The sequence below is a fragment of the Crotalus tigris genome, unplaced genomic scaffold, assembly GCF_016545835.1.
Source record: "Crotalus tigris isolate CLP2741 ecotype Arizona unplaced genomic scaffold, ASM1654583v1 scf7180000017987.690289119674:8195010, whole genome shotgun sequence".
NCBI classification, from domain to species: Eukaryota; Metazoa; Chordata; class Lepidosauria; order Squamata; family Viperidae; genus Crotalus; species Crotalus tigris.
In genome coordinates this window covers 3,744,982-3,760,918 of record NW_024096758.1, presented here as the reverse complement: position 1 = coordinate 3,760,918, position 15,937 = coordinate 3,744,982, and the positions used below count along the sequence as shown (strand labels likewise).

General features: G+C 36.6%; 1 protein-coding gene across 3 annotated transcripts in view; it reads right to left on the bottom strand.

Moving 5' to 3' along the window:
* Positions 1-1,210: 1,210 nt before the first annotated feature.
* Positions 1,211-15,937, bottom strand: part of LOC120309124 (ERC protein 2-like) — a 39,814-nt gene continuing 25,087 nt past the window's right edge. The window contains exons 1-8 of one of the 3 annotated variants that reach the window (XM_039346012.1): positions 15,405-15,517; positions 8,199-8,284; positions 7,174-7,201; positions 6,096-6,137; positions 4,843-4,870; positions 3,946-3,976; positions 3,772-3,850; positions 1,211-1,771 (exon numbers count right to left, since the gene is read on the bottom strand). In XM_039346012.1, coding sequence (XP_039201946.1) covers positions 1,274-1,771; positions 3,772-3,850; positions 3,946-3,976; positions 4,843-4,870; positions 6,096-6,137; positions 7,174-7,201; positions 8,199-8,257 — 765 coding nt within the window. In that variant the 5' untranslated portion in view covers positions 8,258-8,284; positions 15,405-15,517 and the 3' untranslated portion in view covers positions 1,211-1,273. Of the gene's footprint in view, positions 1,772-3,771; positions 3,851-3,945; positions 3,977-4,842; positions 4,871-6,095; positions 6,138-7,173; positions 7,202-8,198; positions 8,285-11,972; positions 12,366-15,404; positions 15,518-15,937 lie in introns of those variants that run through there. The other 2 variants (XM_039346011.1, XM_039346013.1) reach the window with 2 other exon arrangements.

Sequence of the window (15,937 nt, the reverse complement as noted above, 5' to 3'; positions counted from 1 at the left end):
CTAATTTTGCTTTCAAAATATTTTTCTCCTGAACATTCCCACCTGCTGCACATTCACTAAATTAAAAAGTTTTCAAGATGCAAGTTTTCATTCTCTGCTCCTTCAGATCTGGAGGCAGAAGCCTTGTTTAACTGAAGCAATTGTTGCAGGTGTTGGCACAAACAAACTGCATCATCAACCCATCCCCTGAAGCACAAACTAAGAATTGAGCTTGTTTTTTAAGATAACTGGTCTTGATTAGAGAAGGGGACTGCGCGCTCTTTGTCTGGAAGTTGTAGCCTTTTGTTAAGATAAACAACTGATGCATTCATGAAATGCAGAGCAAAACAGGGCCTTGGGTTTTATAAACATTTTTGCAACCTTTGTCCCCCAGGGAGGCTAAAAGTTTGGAAATATTCATAGGATAAGTTTTGCATTTTTAAAAACGTTTTGTCTTACAACACAGAATTGTGGATTTCTACTGTCTCAATGTTTGTTTCATACTATCGCAGTTTGGAACAGCTTTCTTGCATGTTTTTAAACTCTGAATTGTTTTAAAAATTATTTATATTATTCTTTTTTTTAAAAAATTGAACATGAGCTAGTGACGAATCAAGTCATTTCATGTAGGCTACTGAAATCCACCCCAGTTAGGTGGCCAATACATTTAAATAAATAATAATATAATACATATTTATAAAACCATTACATACAGACATGGGGAGGGAGCATGGCTACTTGATCTCTATATGTTCATTATAAAATCTGAAAAATAGAAGCACTGATGCAAACTGTGGGAAGTGGGGAAAGGCTACAAGCTAAAATCATAAAATCACATGGATGGAAGGGACCATGAAGGTAGGTATTCTAGTCCAACCTCCTATCCAGGCAGGAGCCCTTATAGCATCCTGGACAAATGGTTGTTAAATCCTTTCTTGAAAACTTCCAGCAATGGAGCACCCACAACTCTGGGAGGCAAGCTATTCCACTGCTTAATTGTTCTGTCAGGAAATTCCTCCTTATTTCCAGGTTGCATCTCCCTCTGACAAGCTCCACCATTGCTTCTTGTTCTGCCCTCAGGTGCTTTGGAGAATAAATCGACACCCTCTTCCTTGTGACTGCCCTTCAAGTATTGGAAGACTGCTATCAGGTCTCCCCTAAACCTTGTCCTAAACATACCTATGAAATGAATCAGTTATTCATGGTTCAAACAAAAAATTTAATTCTGCACGCTTCCTCAAATGACATTAACTATCAAGCCATCCCACCCAGCCCTGCTTCCTTCTTCCCTGCTTTATCGGGTGCTACTCAGAGTCTCTGGTTCAGAGTGGATGAGATCACTTTGGGTCTCATAATCACTGTGGCGCTCATGTTGGCCATGATGATGGTGGTGGTGGTGATGATGATGACACCGGCATTCCCCATGACTCCGATGGCTTCGAGGATACTTTTCCTTGTTGTTCCGGCGAACTCTGCCATCAGTGAAGGCAGCCACTTGAACGGCCTCTGCTACTGCCATGGCTTTCCGAGCTTGGGCACAATCATATTCTGCCTCTGCAGCTTGCTGGTAGGCCAAACTGGCAACTTTGGAGACATAGGACAGTAGGTTGTCCTCCCGAGCCTGAGCTGCTTCCGCTGATTCTTTAGCTTCTTCAGCTATCTTCTGAGCTTCTAAGGTTTCTTTCTTAGCCTCTGCAGCCTCTATTTTAGCATGAGCTACTTCCAGCTTGGCCTGGATGGTTTCAGTAAGAGCCTTAGTAGTTTCTTTCCTGGATTCAGGGTCCTTAAATCTCTGAGAAGAAACATAAGAGCAAACAACTCAGGAGATGATCCTTTGTTCACAAATTCTTCATCCCTCTTAATTCTGCAGAAACAGCTCCCATCATAACTAAGTGTGATGCTTTCTTCCCTTTCAAATCCAAAACAAATTTATTAAGCAAATAGCAATAGCACTTAGACTTATATATCACATCATAGTGCTTTACCACACTCTCTAAGCGGTTTACAGACTCAGCATATTACCCCCAACAATCTGGGTCCTTGGAAGGATGCTAGGCTGAGTCAATCTTGAGCTGGTCAAGATCAAACTCCTGACAATGGGCAGGACAGCATTCTAACCATTATACCAACACGGCTGATATGGGGAGTTTATACTGGACACTTTCCACACAGGCAAGAAACATTTAGCTTTATGGCAGACATCTGTGTCCTCATAACCATGCTGAATCCACTTGATCATCACCGACTACCCAGTATTTCACCTAGGTTTGGGCTAAATACTTTAATTAATGACTGAAATTTATGGGGGATTAAAACAAATCCTCCAAAATCAAGGTTCCTGTTAGATTGGCGGTAATCCAATAATTGCTTTGGAGAGGAGAGGAATTTGAGGAGTGGATTCTTTTTAAATTATGAACTTTCTGGTCAAAAGCTGCATCATCCATTTTACACCTCCCTAAACCTGATACAAAGTGGTGTACCTGGCAGGTACTGATTTTTTTGTCTATTATATTTTGTTTCATATCATTTCTTTGATGCTGATGAGGAGACAATCCCCTGGTATATTAACTGTGCTTAAACTGAGCATCAGAATAAGGGATTTGGGGGAGTAACTGGCACCAAGCAATATGGAATACAATAGGGAAGTAGTGAAAAATGGACCCTGGGATTCAAAAAAGACTAATAGTATCATGTGGTATGAGAATTTAAAAATGGGAAAGGTTGGTTGGAGGAAAGTGGGATTTTCTGTAATTTCTTTTCTCCTTGGGCTAGAATATGTGTATCTGCAGTATCTGTTTGTACAGTATATGTCCCTCTGGGTCTTTCTATAGTAATAAATCCTTCCTTCTGCTGAGCCTGCAAGCTTTCCTCCACTGAGAGCATATTCCTCAGCTCAGGCCTCATTGTTCTTCCAGAATACACTCAATCCACTGAGATCAAGTCTGGGATATTTGAAGGAATCACCTATCACAACCCAAAAGGAAAGGACAAGAGAAATGTGTTTGTGAGTTGCTCCTGAAGCAGAGATGCAAAATCCAAGCAAACAAACAAAACAAAAAGATTTCTGCGTTTGCAAAAGGGGAGGGAGGGAAGCTGATCTGTGTGCCAGACAGCAAAACTATGATTTCTTTGCATGAAATGTTCTCAATGTTTATGCTCCATTGGGGGGGGGGGGTTGTATAATGCTCTGGGACAAAGAAAGAGAGTTTGGAGCAGTTATGTTAAGTGGGAGACAAAGAAAGTTTGATTTATGTGAGCCACATCACTTATTGAAGCAGAAAACGTAGATGCAATTAATAGTTTAGAGCAGATGCCCAACCTTTTAGGCATCAGCGACTGGTTCCATTGAGAGAGGTTTTTCCGCGGCTTGGAGGCTTTGTGGTTTTGTGTGCTGCCTGCATCCCGTGAATGGGGCTTTGCTTGCTTGTGTGGTCTGGTTGCTGGCATGCTGCGGCCCGGTACTGGCCCACGGACTGGGGATTGGGAACCCCCGGTTTAGAGCATAGGTGAGGAACTATGGCTCTTTTATGATTTGTGAAATTCAACTCTCATGCTGGTTCAGGGAATGTTGGGAGTTGAAGTCCTCAAGTCATAAAGGGGCCATAGTTCCCCATCTCTGATTTAGAGCATCTGTCTTGGAATCAGATCCTTTAAGGAACAATATAGATGGGGTTAGTGGTATAATTGTGTCATCCCTGGATTCTCCCAATATATTTTACAAACATGAGGCATAAATGAACAAGACAAGGAATAAATTCAAGACATATGGGCATCTTGATTCAAAAAGCTCACCAGTTGTTCTCGTACTTCCTTGAGAAATGCAATTTCAGTCAAGAGAGTCCCAATTTCAGAGACAAGTTTATCCTTGGACCTTAAAAAAAAAGAGAGAAGGGAAAAAGAATACTTGGTGTCTGCTGTTTCTCAGAGATTCACCTCTTCATTTGTAGATTTGCTACTGACACTGACCTCTTGCAGTCATCCACACTGTTATCTTTTTCTGGAAAGGAAAAAAACTCCATCAATCAAATCTTATGGCTTTGTGTAAATTGCATTGCTTTTGAGTTTTCATCAAAGGAAATGAAAAAGAAGATATCTGATTTCCCTAAATAAGATTTTTCCAGTTTTTTTGGGTGGGGTGGGGGAAAAAGTATATTTTCATAAATTGGCTGTCCTAATGGGTAAAGCCAAACACAAAACACTAGTTTACCTGAAACAGACTGCAAGGCTATACCCTGCCACCTTATTGGGCATCTCTGTGATATTCACTACCAATCTTGTCTTACCTCTTTTTTTTTATTTTTGGTGAAAGCATCTGTTTCTTAACAGCAGCACTAGATTGCATCAATCTATTCATTTTTATTTTCTAAAAAGTAGTGGTTCTTAGTTCTCATTTTAAGTTGTGGAAATAAAATTTATTATGGAGAGGGTGGTGTTTTGCAGCATGCCAGATTCTTTTCTAATATTTTTCTTTGCAAGCAAAATGATACTTTAAAATAATAATAAAAAAATAGAATGTGGAAAAACCTGTGGAAGGCCAAAGTGGGAGTGTGAGGAGTTCACAAGCATATTGTTGGCAATAGTTGCCATAATGAAGATCCCAACAAGAAGTGGACAAGTACTAAATAATAATATAATGAAGGGTCAACCTGGTTTGGCCAATATCCATGAAGATACATTTAAATACTTGGCCCACTAATGCTTGGAACTAATTTCTAAGTTGTCCAGTGTAGTCAATGGTCATTTACTTGAAATACAATAAAACTGCATCTAAAACATTTAGCTGATTATAAGGTTGGCTGTATTACGAACTCTTGAAAAAAAGAGATGTCTTTTTCATGGAATCAAATTAGAGAAAAGCTTTACCCTTATTCTGCTGCTTCAGGAAGACAACCTATAAAAGAGACACAGAAGTTTCATCCAGATGGCTTTTCCTGTTATACTGGACATTGCCATCTCTGACAATAGTCCAACTAGTAATATACAACCTACTCAACCACTCCACTCAATTTGGATCTTGGCTTGCCAAACTGACAGAATAAAATAAACAAAAACAATACATTCAATAATCCTACTTATTGTCTCTCACATATATGTATGGATGTATGAATGCATGTATGTAGTATGTATGTATGTATATGTATGTGTGTGTATATATATGTACTATTGCAATTATATCCTGCTTTTTCTGTAGGGACTCGAAATAATGTACATAGGATTTCCCCTCGTTATCTTTAAAAAGTCCTTTGAGCTAAGATCCTAGGAGAGTGGGTTGTTTCCTCCTTCTCTTCTTCTTCTTCCTGCTCTTTCTCTTCCTGCTTTTCCTCTTCTGCTAGCTTTCTCTTCTATAACCCAAGTCAAGGGAATAATGATACATCTCCCTCCCTCCCTTGCTTTTTTTTTTGCCCTGTGGTAAACCTTTCAGATAAGTCTGAAGTATCAGGAGGCGTCAATTTGAAGGGTATAACACAGGTCTTCAAAGACCCACCTACAGAAAGGGAAGCAACTGCTTCTTATTTTCATAGCATAGGTGGTTGTAGTAAATATAGTTGAACAAAAAATCAAGCCATCGCCATGATCAGAAAAGAAGAAAAGTTTGAGATACACAAAGGAATTTAGCTTCTTTCCAGAAAGGAAGTTAGTTTCATTTCCAACCAATTTCAGTGTAAGAAACAAGAGTTTAAGAAGGAGCCCTTACTGAGGAAGGAAGTTCATTTATTCCTTGGATTAGAAACAAAGACCTGATCATTCCTGCTTGATCCAAAGAATGAATGAATGTGTGTGTGTGTGTGTGTGTGTGTGTGTGTGTGTGTGTACAAACAAAATAGAAACACAAAGAAACAGAAACAATAAAGATTATGAGTTAGATGTATTGCATTGTTTTAACCACATCTCTGTGCTTTTTATAATGTGTGCAAATTATATATTGTTACATTCTTCCCCCACTATGGTCTCTGCTCATTTTATTATAGAATAAAGTAACAACAAGAGGAGGATGGAAGTCATAGAAGATGGGGCTAAGGTTGTATGTTTGTTTCTGTTCAGTTATACAGGTTTAGTTTCAACAAGAGAACATAAGCACTACGTCTTACATTAGTTTACAGAAGACCAACACTTACAGCATTTTTCAACTGTTGGTTTTCTACTAGCACCTTCTTCAACTGAAAGATAACAGAGAACACACAGAGTGAGCCATTTCTGCACACTTCTTCTTTTTCATTATTTCCCCCGTCACCTTCTCTTACTGCTATGAGAACTCTGCCAGCTGAAGTGTGGAGAAAGAGCCTATTGCTGGAACTGCAACAATACCTGCATATGACTGGATTGGTACCCTAAGCACCCCCCCCCCCAAAGGAGCCTCTTCCATTGCTTAACTGGCAAGACACTAAGGCTCAATAAATGCTGAACGAGAATTAAGAGATTAAAAATTCACTACTACACTAAGTATGAACTTTTAAAAATGATTTATTGAATACTAAACAGCAGTAAGAAATATAAGCAAATTATTTGCCTATAATTAGGTAAATAGAAAAAATGCCAGTTTTAAACACTTTTAATGCATTTTAATAAAATTGTTATAAAGGAAAAATGTAAATACAAAAATTTAAAGTTGAGTTTGGCAGTGAAAGAGATAAGGGTACCTAAGTATATGCTTAACAGTTATCCAGGGCTGGGTTTGTCTTCCCTTTGTCTCCCCTTCCTATTTACAGGAACTCAGATCAACAGTCAAATCATCCTGTTCTATCTTTCCCACTTAACCAAGTCCTTACTACATGGGATGCCTCAATCTAACTTTAGTGCTACCATGTATGTAAATAGGATTCTAGAATTTTCATTGGCTTTAAATCTGCTTCAGGCTTGTCAAGAAACAAGCTCATTGTATGGCAGGATCAGGACCCATTTTAAAAGATCAAATAAGTGCCTTAAGTTTCCAAAATGCTGACCTCTTTGGTTGCTTTTTAATCCCCTTCCAAAACTAAAAAAAAATGCCTATGGGGAATAGGACTCTGGAGATTACAAATAAGATGCCAGTGAATTGCATATTGTTTAAGAACAACCATGCTGGATACTATAGTCACTTGGCTGGGTTTAGTTGGAACTATGGTCTTACTTAACAGAAGCCAGCCAGATGCACTCAGAGAATTGTACCCTTGAAAACTTGAAAAAAAAAATATAAGATATGAAGTCTGCACTTACCAAACACTCCATTTTCATTGCTTTTTCTCTGGGGGTTGAAATATTAAAGCCATTAAAACAGGGCATCAATCACCAGGATAAAGTTTCTCCCACCTTTAGCTTCTCTCCTTCTGCTAAGATTTGAATGCAGAAGGTTTTTGTTTTTTTTTTACTTTTGCTGCACCACCCTTCTGCAAAATGCATACTCCATAATAGCAGGTTAAAAAAGAAGATCCAATAAACCTGTTAAGAAGCAATATATGGAGATTGCTAGGGATGGTCAAATAAGTCTACTTTAGTTTCTTTTGTTTCTCATTTTTACTATGGTATTGCATTTGGTTTCACATTGTTTCTCATGTTTTCATTGATTCATTTGCCTAGACCTTAATAACTTGATTTGCAAAGGTCTAGTATTGTTTTGTTCCCCTGCAGTATTTTCAAAATTAAGAGTCATCCTGGAAAATCCTCTATTCTTGCTGCATTCAAAATTACAATATTGACTTGTTGCTTGTTACATTTATATTCAGAAGTTCAAGGCAGCATATCTAGCACTCCTTCCCACAACAGGTGCCCAGTATAGTAGGTTGGCTGAAACAGACTAGTTGACCTCAAGTCATATTAGCATGAAATTGATTTCCTACTTTCCCCCATCCACCCACCCATAATTAAATCAGTATTCCTTTTGGGGAAAAAACTTGAACTTTAACTATATCCTTTGGATACCCCTGCATAGACGTGATATCATACAAAAGAGTGGCTTCAAATTAACCTATGGAAGATATCCCAGGTTCAGCGGTTATGTTCTCATATCATGCAGTACATAAACAGGTTGCTCAATTCCCCATTTACTGAGTTGTCCAATACACTGAATCATAAAATAACAAAAAGAGATGGATTTATACCACACATTAAACTGTGAATAATATCACAAAGGTTAATACTACAACCAGACTTGCATACAGTGTGAGAATGAGTCTTTGTTTTAGTGAAATACATTGAGTGAACACACTCAAATGAATCTTCTTCAATTAGCACTACAACCTTACCTCTCTGAGCTCTTATCACTATTACTGCAGCTCTCTTGATCTTTGCTTGCACAGTCCATCTCTGGCTTTGACCTCCTGTCTATCCTCTATTGAGAAAAAATAATTATTAACCATGTAAGAAGATTGTCTCTGGGTTAAGTACCTCAAGATCTTTTTTAATAGTGAGTTGCATTTACAGACTGCTGAAACAATGTAGTAGAGCACGAATGTGGGAAACAATGTCAGTAAAGCTAAAAGGACTTCGTTTTGTTAAATAAACGGTGTTGATCAATCAAGCTACTTTAGAAAGAACAGTTTGAAATACATTTCCCTGCTGAACCTCTGTGCATTGATCCAAGTGTAAATCTCACATCCTCTATTTACATACAGCACAAACCTGTAACTATTGAACTTTGTCCTACTTTGATATTCCAGCAAAATTTTAAATAAAGACCAATTCATGCAATTTGTAGAATCAATTTTTTTGCATTATGTTTAGTTACAGGCAAAAGAATTAGTTGTTTAGATTGATGGTCTTTTGGCTGTATTTCAGGCATAGTGCAAGTCTTTTCCATTCCCTCAGCCTAGAGACAAGGAATTACTGGGTATATATCTACTGGAGGGATGCAAAAGGTATCGTCTAGGGGCAAAATGTAGCCCACTAGCCTTCTTTTGATGGTCGGCTTAGGGCATTTATTCATCTTTAGTACAGTCCAATCCCAGCCTTTTCCTATCTCTTTTTTCCTGACACAGAAAGAAAATTCAGGCAAGCCTTCTTAGGAGCTCTGCATCCCCCCCTCCCCCACCCTTTCCCCATATTTCAGGGAACACAAGCAGATAGGAACCACCCCAGTCATTTTGTGTATTTTTGCTAGTATGACATTGCTGTTAGAACCTAGATGACCTTTACAGATGTTGGAAAAAAGCTACATGGAATTGGCAAACAGTGCTTCAAGAAATCCTAGAGCTGACGACTTAAGTAGGAAGTGTTTTTTTTTTTAAAAAAAAAAATCCTGGAAAATTGTTTGTTTTGTTGCCAAGGGTACTACATGTAGACACTCTGAATTTGCTTTGACTCAGAGAAGTTTGACCTTTTCATATTATTTACAGATGATGCAAAGCCAATGTTTTAGTGAGGATTTTTTCACTGACACCGATGTGGAAATTGTCTTAGAAGGTAGTTCAAAAGGGGGCAAGGCAATTAAAAACTAAGGTGAATGTGATTCTTTAATTTTAATGGAATGTACATTAAATACATTGAATATATTTCCTTCTTTATCTTCCACAGTTTTGCTTTGTCATCTTCAAAATTACAATTCATCAGCAACTGTCAAAGATACTCTCAAGAAAATATACCTGTATTTTAAAAGTACCGTCACTAATGCTTCGCTCTATCAGGTTTCCCTCTACTTATTTTTTATTTTACCTTCTACATGTTATAATATCAGATTTGGTTATTTCTTTATCTACACATTCAGAACAGGACTTTGCCACTTGCTATTTTAATAACGTCGCTCTCCATGATAACTTCAATGGTCTTGTTTTCATATGGGGAAGCCATATCAGTTGTAAAGAAGAGAGACAGAATTTGTATAATGCTATTTTCAGCCTGCCTGCCTGTTCTTCCATCCATCCATCTTTCCAATTAAACTTTGTTTAAATTATATTTCCTTCAGAGGTATAGATTTCAATTCCTGGAATTCTAAATAAAGGATAAATGGAGGATTCTGAGAGTCGTCCACCCATCTGGAAAGTGCCAGTGTCAAAGAATACTAGGTTTTACAAAAATGATGCTGAATGTTCTCAACTGAGATATTTATTATACATGAAAGCTTTTTCCCCTGACTCCCAGTCTGCTTGCTTGATTCAGAATAGCAAAAAAAAAAAATAAAAAAAAAATCTGCAGTTTATTATGTATCTCATATCTCGTCTTGACTGTAACATTAATACTGATAGATGTTGTTAAATTATCTGGATTCTGAGATTTGTTTGGTTTCTAGGGTGACCAATTTTTCTTGCTTCAACTTTCTCCCAACATGCTGTGTAGCAAATGGTAACTCCTTTTAAATATTTTTTACTGTTCCCCAAAGGAGTGACCAAAATATATTTTCAGTGGTATTTGGTTTTTGTTTTGTAGAATTTAGCAATATAACATTTCATAGTTTGGATGACAGCTTCCTTTCTCAAGATGAAGATATTATATGTCCATGGAAATAATGTAGCTGGATCTTACACTGGTGAAGTTATTTAACAGAATTGGACTTGGGCCTAAAAGTGGAGGCAGATTAGATTCACACTGAGAACTTAAGACAAAAATAAAAACAAACCTTTCAAAAGTAGAGCAATTTCCATGGTTCTTTGATATGAGAAAAATAGTATACATTCTTGGTCACTTGGGTTAAATAATCCTTAAATGGCCTAGCATTATTTTATAAGTGTATGTAGGTGTTCCTTACCCTTAGTGCTTTAGTTCATGAATTAAATCTCCCCTTACAACCATGGCATAAGCCAAATATTTTTAAAGCTTAGATTTTCAATCATAATAGTTCAGTATGAATTAAATCTCCTTTTATAACCATGGCATATGTTAAATCTTTTTAAGGCTTGAATTCTCAACCATAAAAAAGCAAGCCAAGAACAAGTCAGTGTGATGGGTAGGAGAGTAACTATAAGTGATGTCAACAGAGATATTCTGTTCTTGCCCTTCTAATTAAAAAATATCAGTCATCTCATCTGTGAAAATTCTATGCAGGATGAGAATTGCTGAAGTTTCCTGTGCAGAATTGGAATTTAGCTAGTCCTATTTTTCATGGATACATGTTTCCTGTAAGATATAATGAAAGGCTGGTTGCATTCTCAACAGTTGGATCTCAGCAATTGACATACCAGATTATTTTAAAAGCCTTGTTATAATTTGTCTTGTAGTGGTAATATATGTAATAAAAATGAGAAAATTACATATAGGAAGAAACTGCTCCAGATAATCTTATTGGAAAGGTAGTTTGGAGGTTCCCAGCCTATTTAGATATTGTGCCCATAGTATTTGTCAGGAATTCTTCATTAGAAAGATTAAGATTGACATTACAAAACACAGCTTAATATTATGGTGTTAGGAATACTAAGTATTAGTATTAATAATAATTAGTATTAATTAATAATTAAATGCTGACTGATTTAATTATTGCTATGCCAACAGTTTTTGTGGATAGATTCCTGCAATATTTCATCAAGAACCAAACTTATTGGAGTATACCCATGAGATTATATGAAATAATTCAACCAATTCTAAACATTTACTTCTAAAATACTAAGCATATCTTTAGAAGGTAGTCCTGTTATGTTCACTGAGTATTTAATTTTAATTAACTATATGAAGAAACAGAACTTTGATCCTCTCTCTTTGAAATATGAAAATAATACCGATAAGGGTTGTTGAGTTTTTTGGGGGGAACAGGCCAGGTATTTGGAATTTTGATATTATGCTGTGATTACACTCCCCAAAAATCTACTATTCCCAGAGTAGATGTCATGGTAAGTGCCAGTTAAAAAACACCTCTTTAAGAAAGTGTAAAAATAAATATGTTAGAGGTAAGGTCTTTGCTTTGCAGCATATGATCTTCTTTCTTTCTTTCTTTCTTTCTTTCTTTCTTTCTTTCTTTCTTTCTTTTTCTTTCTTTCTTTCTTTCTTTCTTTCTTTCTTTCTTTCTTTCTTTCTTTCTTTTTCTTTCTCCTTCCTTCCTTCCTTCTTTCCTTCCTTCCCTCCCTCCCTCCCTCCCTCCCTCTCTTTCAACTCACCTTGAATCTTAATTTGGGTTCATCTTGTGAAAGCGGCAAACAAATTGGAGTGAAGAATGTGCAAGAGACAAAACATGGTTGCGAGTTGCTGTTTCGAAGAGGGCAGCGGTGGCGGGTTGCTGAAGAACATCGCGAAAAGTCTTCATAGCTCTTGTAAGGGATCATTTGGAAGGGACATCTTCACTCCAAGGTCATTTTTCTTTGAAGATTCCAGGCGGCAGTTAGTCTCTATAGCAACATCTTAGGGATGACTGACCCTTATCATTCTATTACTGGAGAGGGAGGGATCAATTGTTAGCTCCTAAATATAAATGGACTGCTTGATTAATTCTAAAAATCAAGGATGAATGGAGAATGGAGAACTGGAATGTAGCTAAAAAAGCTTCAAAGCGTTTGCACTGAGCATATATGAAGAATCTCTCCACTCTCCCAACTTAGCTTTTGTAAGTTGCTCAATATAGAGAGAAATTAAGCTGCACATGTCATTTTTGGTTTCAAAACTGGACCTTTTCTGGTGACCTCTGAGTTAGATGACTGGCTTTATAATGGATTTTCAATTCCATCAAGTGTACTATTACTCAAAATTTCATATTCTGTCAGTGCATTTCTTTGCCAATCTTCAAACGTTCCCAACTTGATTTTCTTCAACAAAATGAACCCACTGAAAGTAAATTTAGAAAAATAAGTTTTTAAAAAATCAGATATGTGTTCATTAGTTTCTCTCCCGTGATAGATCAGTAAAAGGATTAAAGCCTCACATACATTTTCTTGGTTTCTTTAGGTTCAGTCCTCTAACACAGAAAATTATATTAATAGCTGGCTTCAAATAGTGCCATTAATCTCTCTGTAGTTTTCAAAAGTACTGCAGACCTGTGGATGGAGCCAATGACTGTCTGTTGAAAAATATTTATTTTCTCACAAGTTATCAACTATTGACATAAATCAAGATAAAAATATGATGAAGATATTATGCAGCTGCTAGGATGGTGAATCACTACCAAAATATTATTATGCTTGATTTGATGATCTCTGTCTACAGACACTTTTTTGAGGAATTATTACATAAGTAAAATGGTTAGAATCCAATTGAAAGAGATCTGTCTCCCTTGCTCCTTGTTGGCTTGCAGTTTTGCTTTGCTTCAGACAGGAAGGCGGTGCAGAGAGTGGTGAGGATGGCAGAAAAGATTATTGATAGCTCACTTCCTTCCAGGACATAGCATATAAGCGATGGTTGAGCAGGGTCTGCAGGATTCTCTGGGATGCTGTACACATCCTCTTCATGACCTGTTTTCCTTATTACCATCTGGGAGGAGGCTTCGTGGTATCCGAAGCAGAACATCCAGATTCAGTCAGTTTTGTTTCATATAGCATCAACCTTGTGAAATCTCAAATTTCCTCTTTCTGCTATGTATTCAAAATGGGCAGTGATTAATATTTATATGTATATATATATGTGTGTGTGTTTGTATGTATATGTATGTATATATATATATGGGTGTAGATACGTGTGTGTGTGTGTGTGTGTGTGTGTGTGTGTGTGTGGCATGTGAATATGTCTGTTATGTATGTATATGGGTAGATACTGTATATATTTTCTTTTGAGAGCAGGCAACAGAATTTCATTTTTAATTTGGGCCAGTGTACTCACAGCAAAAAAATGACAATAAAAGTTTATCTTTTCTTTTGAAGTTGGATTCAGATTCCCTGCAATCTGCAGTCATTTTTCAAGCAATTATTCATACTAGGATTTTTTTTCCTTCGATTATAAGAACCTGTTTACATTTGATTTAGGCTGATCTTTAAAAACTAAGCAGGATTGCCCCTGGAAACAACTTGATGGGAGTCTACCAGGAAATCCCAGGATTGTATGATAAATTGTGAAGATGGAAGGGTAGAGGGAATCCTGAAACAGTTCAATAGCAAATTATTTCTATATCTTTGCAAAGAAAGTCTATGAAATCTTCAAAAGCTGAGGTCAACCTGAAGGAAAGTTTACTTTTACTTCCCCCTTTATTGTCCACTTATATAAATGCATTCCTTTGATTGCCTTTTGCTTAAGCTGGCAGCCTTGCCTTAAATTCTATGTAATCTCATTTTACATTTTCTTCAGAGCAGTAGTTTTTTAGAGTTGGATCCTAGAAATTCTGGCTTCTCTTCTGGAATCACAGACAGCACACTATAAATACCATTTGTTAAGAAATTCAGTGGAAGAGAGCTATTATCTCTCTGTCAATGTGTAGAATATTGAACTAAATGGTCCTTCATTTGCTCCAGCAGACCTTTTTAAAAATATTCTTACAATTTTTCACTGTTCAATCAGAGAACATTTAATCAGAGAACATTTATGTGTCAGACATTTAAGTCTGGAAGAGGATCAAAGAACATCTTTCCCATTGAAAGAATGACTAATCATGTACTTAATTTAATTTTAAAATAAATATGTTTGCTAAGTTTTCCCTTCACGTTGAATTCTAAACTAAACAGGCTGGCTTTGCATAGCCATTTTCTGCAAAACAAACAATAATGAAAGTCAAAATCAAATGTATTATGCTGTTCTAATGAAACTATTAATTTTTTATGACTTAATTGAGCATGTTGTTAAAGAAAGCAAATACACGAAGTCAGGCTCCGCAGTTTTTCTAAATGAGATCTGGATCTCATAGAGGTCACAGTGTACAGATAAGCCAGGATTGGCATATGGATGCATTAGTAATACTACTGTATTGAAAAAAATTTGTTGTTGCTCAGAAACACAAATATAACATCCATATTATACTCTGAAAATATCTTATATCTTCTCCAGTACAGAGAGTTTAAATCCTTGTCCCTCTTTTCATTCATACAATCCTCATCCTTTCTTTATTGCTTTATCAGTGGTAAATGGAAGATCTCTTTCCCTTTTATGACTCCTTCTTAGCAAAAGGATGTAATATGGATATATGCCAGGCATTAGAAATGAAGCAATGTCTTACTTCTGAGATTACTACCAAGAGTATAAGAGTTTTAAGATAAATTGCAGAAATTATTCCTTTACTAGAGTAAGGATAAAAATCAAGAACCTTCCCATTTAATCACATATGCAGACACAGGCATATGTTTGCAGATCCCAGCTATATTGTTCACTTTATAATATCTATTTTCTGTTACTTTGCCTCCATAAATCATCATGCTTCACAAAAACCAGTCAAAATATTGTATTTTGATCTTTTAACCTACATCTCCCAAATCCAGTCTTGTAGTTCCAACACAAGTGAAAGACACCAAGTTGGAGGTTTACCAAGTTGGAGAAGGATGCGAGAAGCTTTCTTGTCCCCTACAGGCAGATAATGTACTGCATATTGCCATAATTGAATTAACTATGGAGACAGTTATTATTATATTGTGCCACGGAGAACAGAAAAAGGAATATAAAGATGAAAATGAATCTATTACCACAGATGACTTTTGGTTTGTAGCTTGTTGAGAAATCTTCAGTTCAGTATAGATCCACAAAATAGTCTCTTATCTAAACAATTGAGTGCTTCAATCTGATATCTGAAGAGATGCTTGGCAACCTGTTCTAACTATGAATGACATCACACATAACATCATAAGGAGAGCAAAAGGAAAGGAAAGCTTACTAGCTCTCACACTAGGACTAGGCAACCTCTGGCCCATGAACAAGTGGTCATCTCAGGTTGCTTGCAGCCCTATAGAACTTCCCAGTGATATCATTGTGTCAAACTCTTGGCGACTTGGAAACTGGAAAAAAATGTTTTTTTTAAAGTAGATCTAGCTATATAAAAGTCTATACCAAGTTTCTTCAAAGTGGTCAATATTGACCCCCAAGAATTGATGGAACCCATCAAGGAGTTGTGGTAGTTGTTATAATAATTCATAGTACTATTAAAGTATTATTTTCATATATAAGTATGATGAGGAATCACAAACAATGTAACTACTGTATATTGTTTCTTCATCAAAGC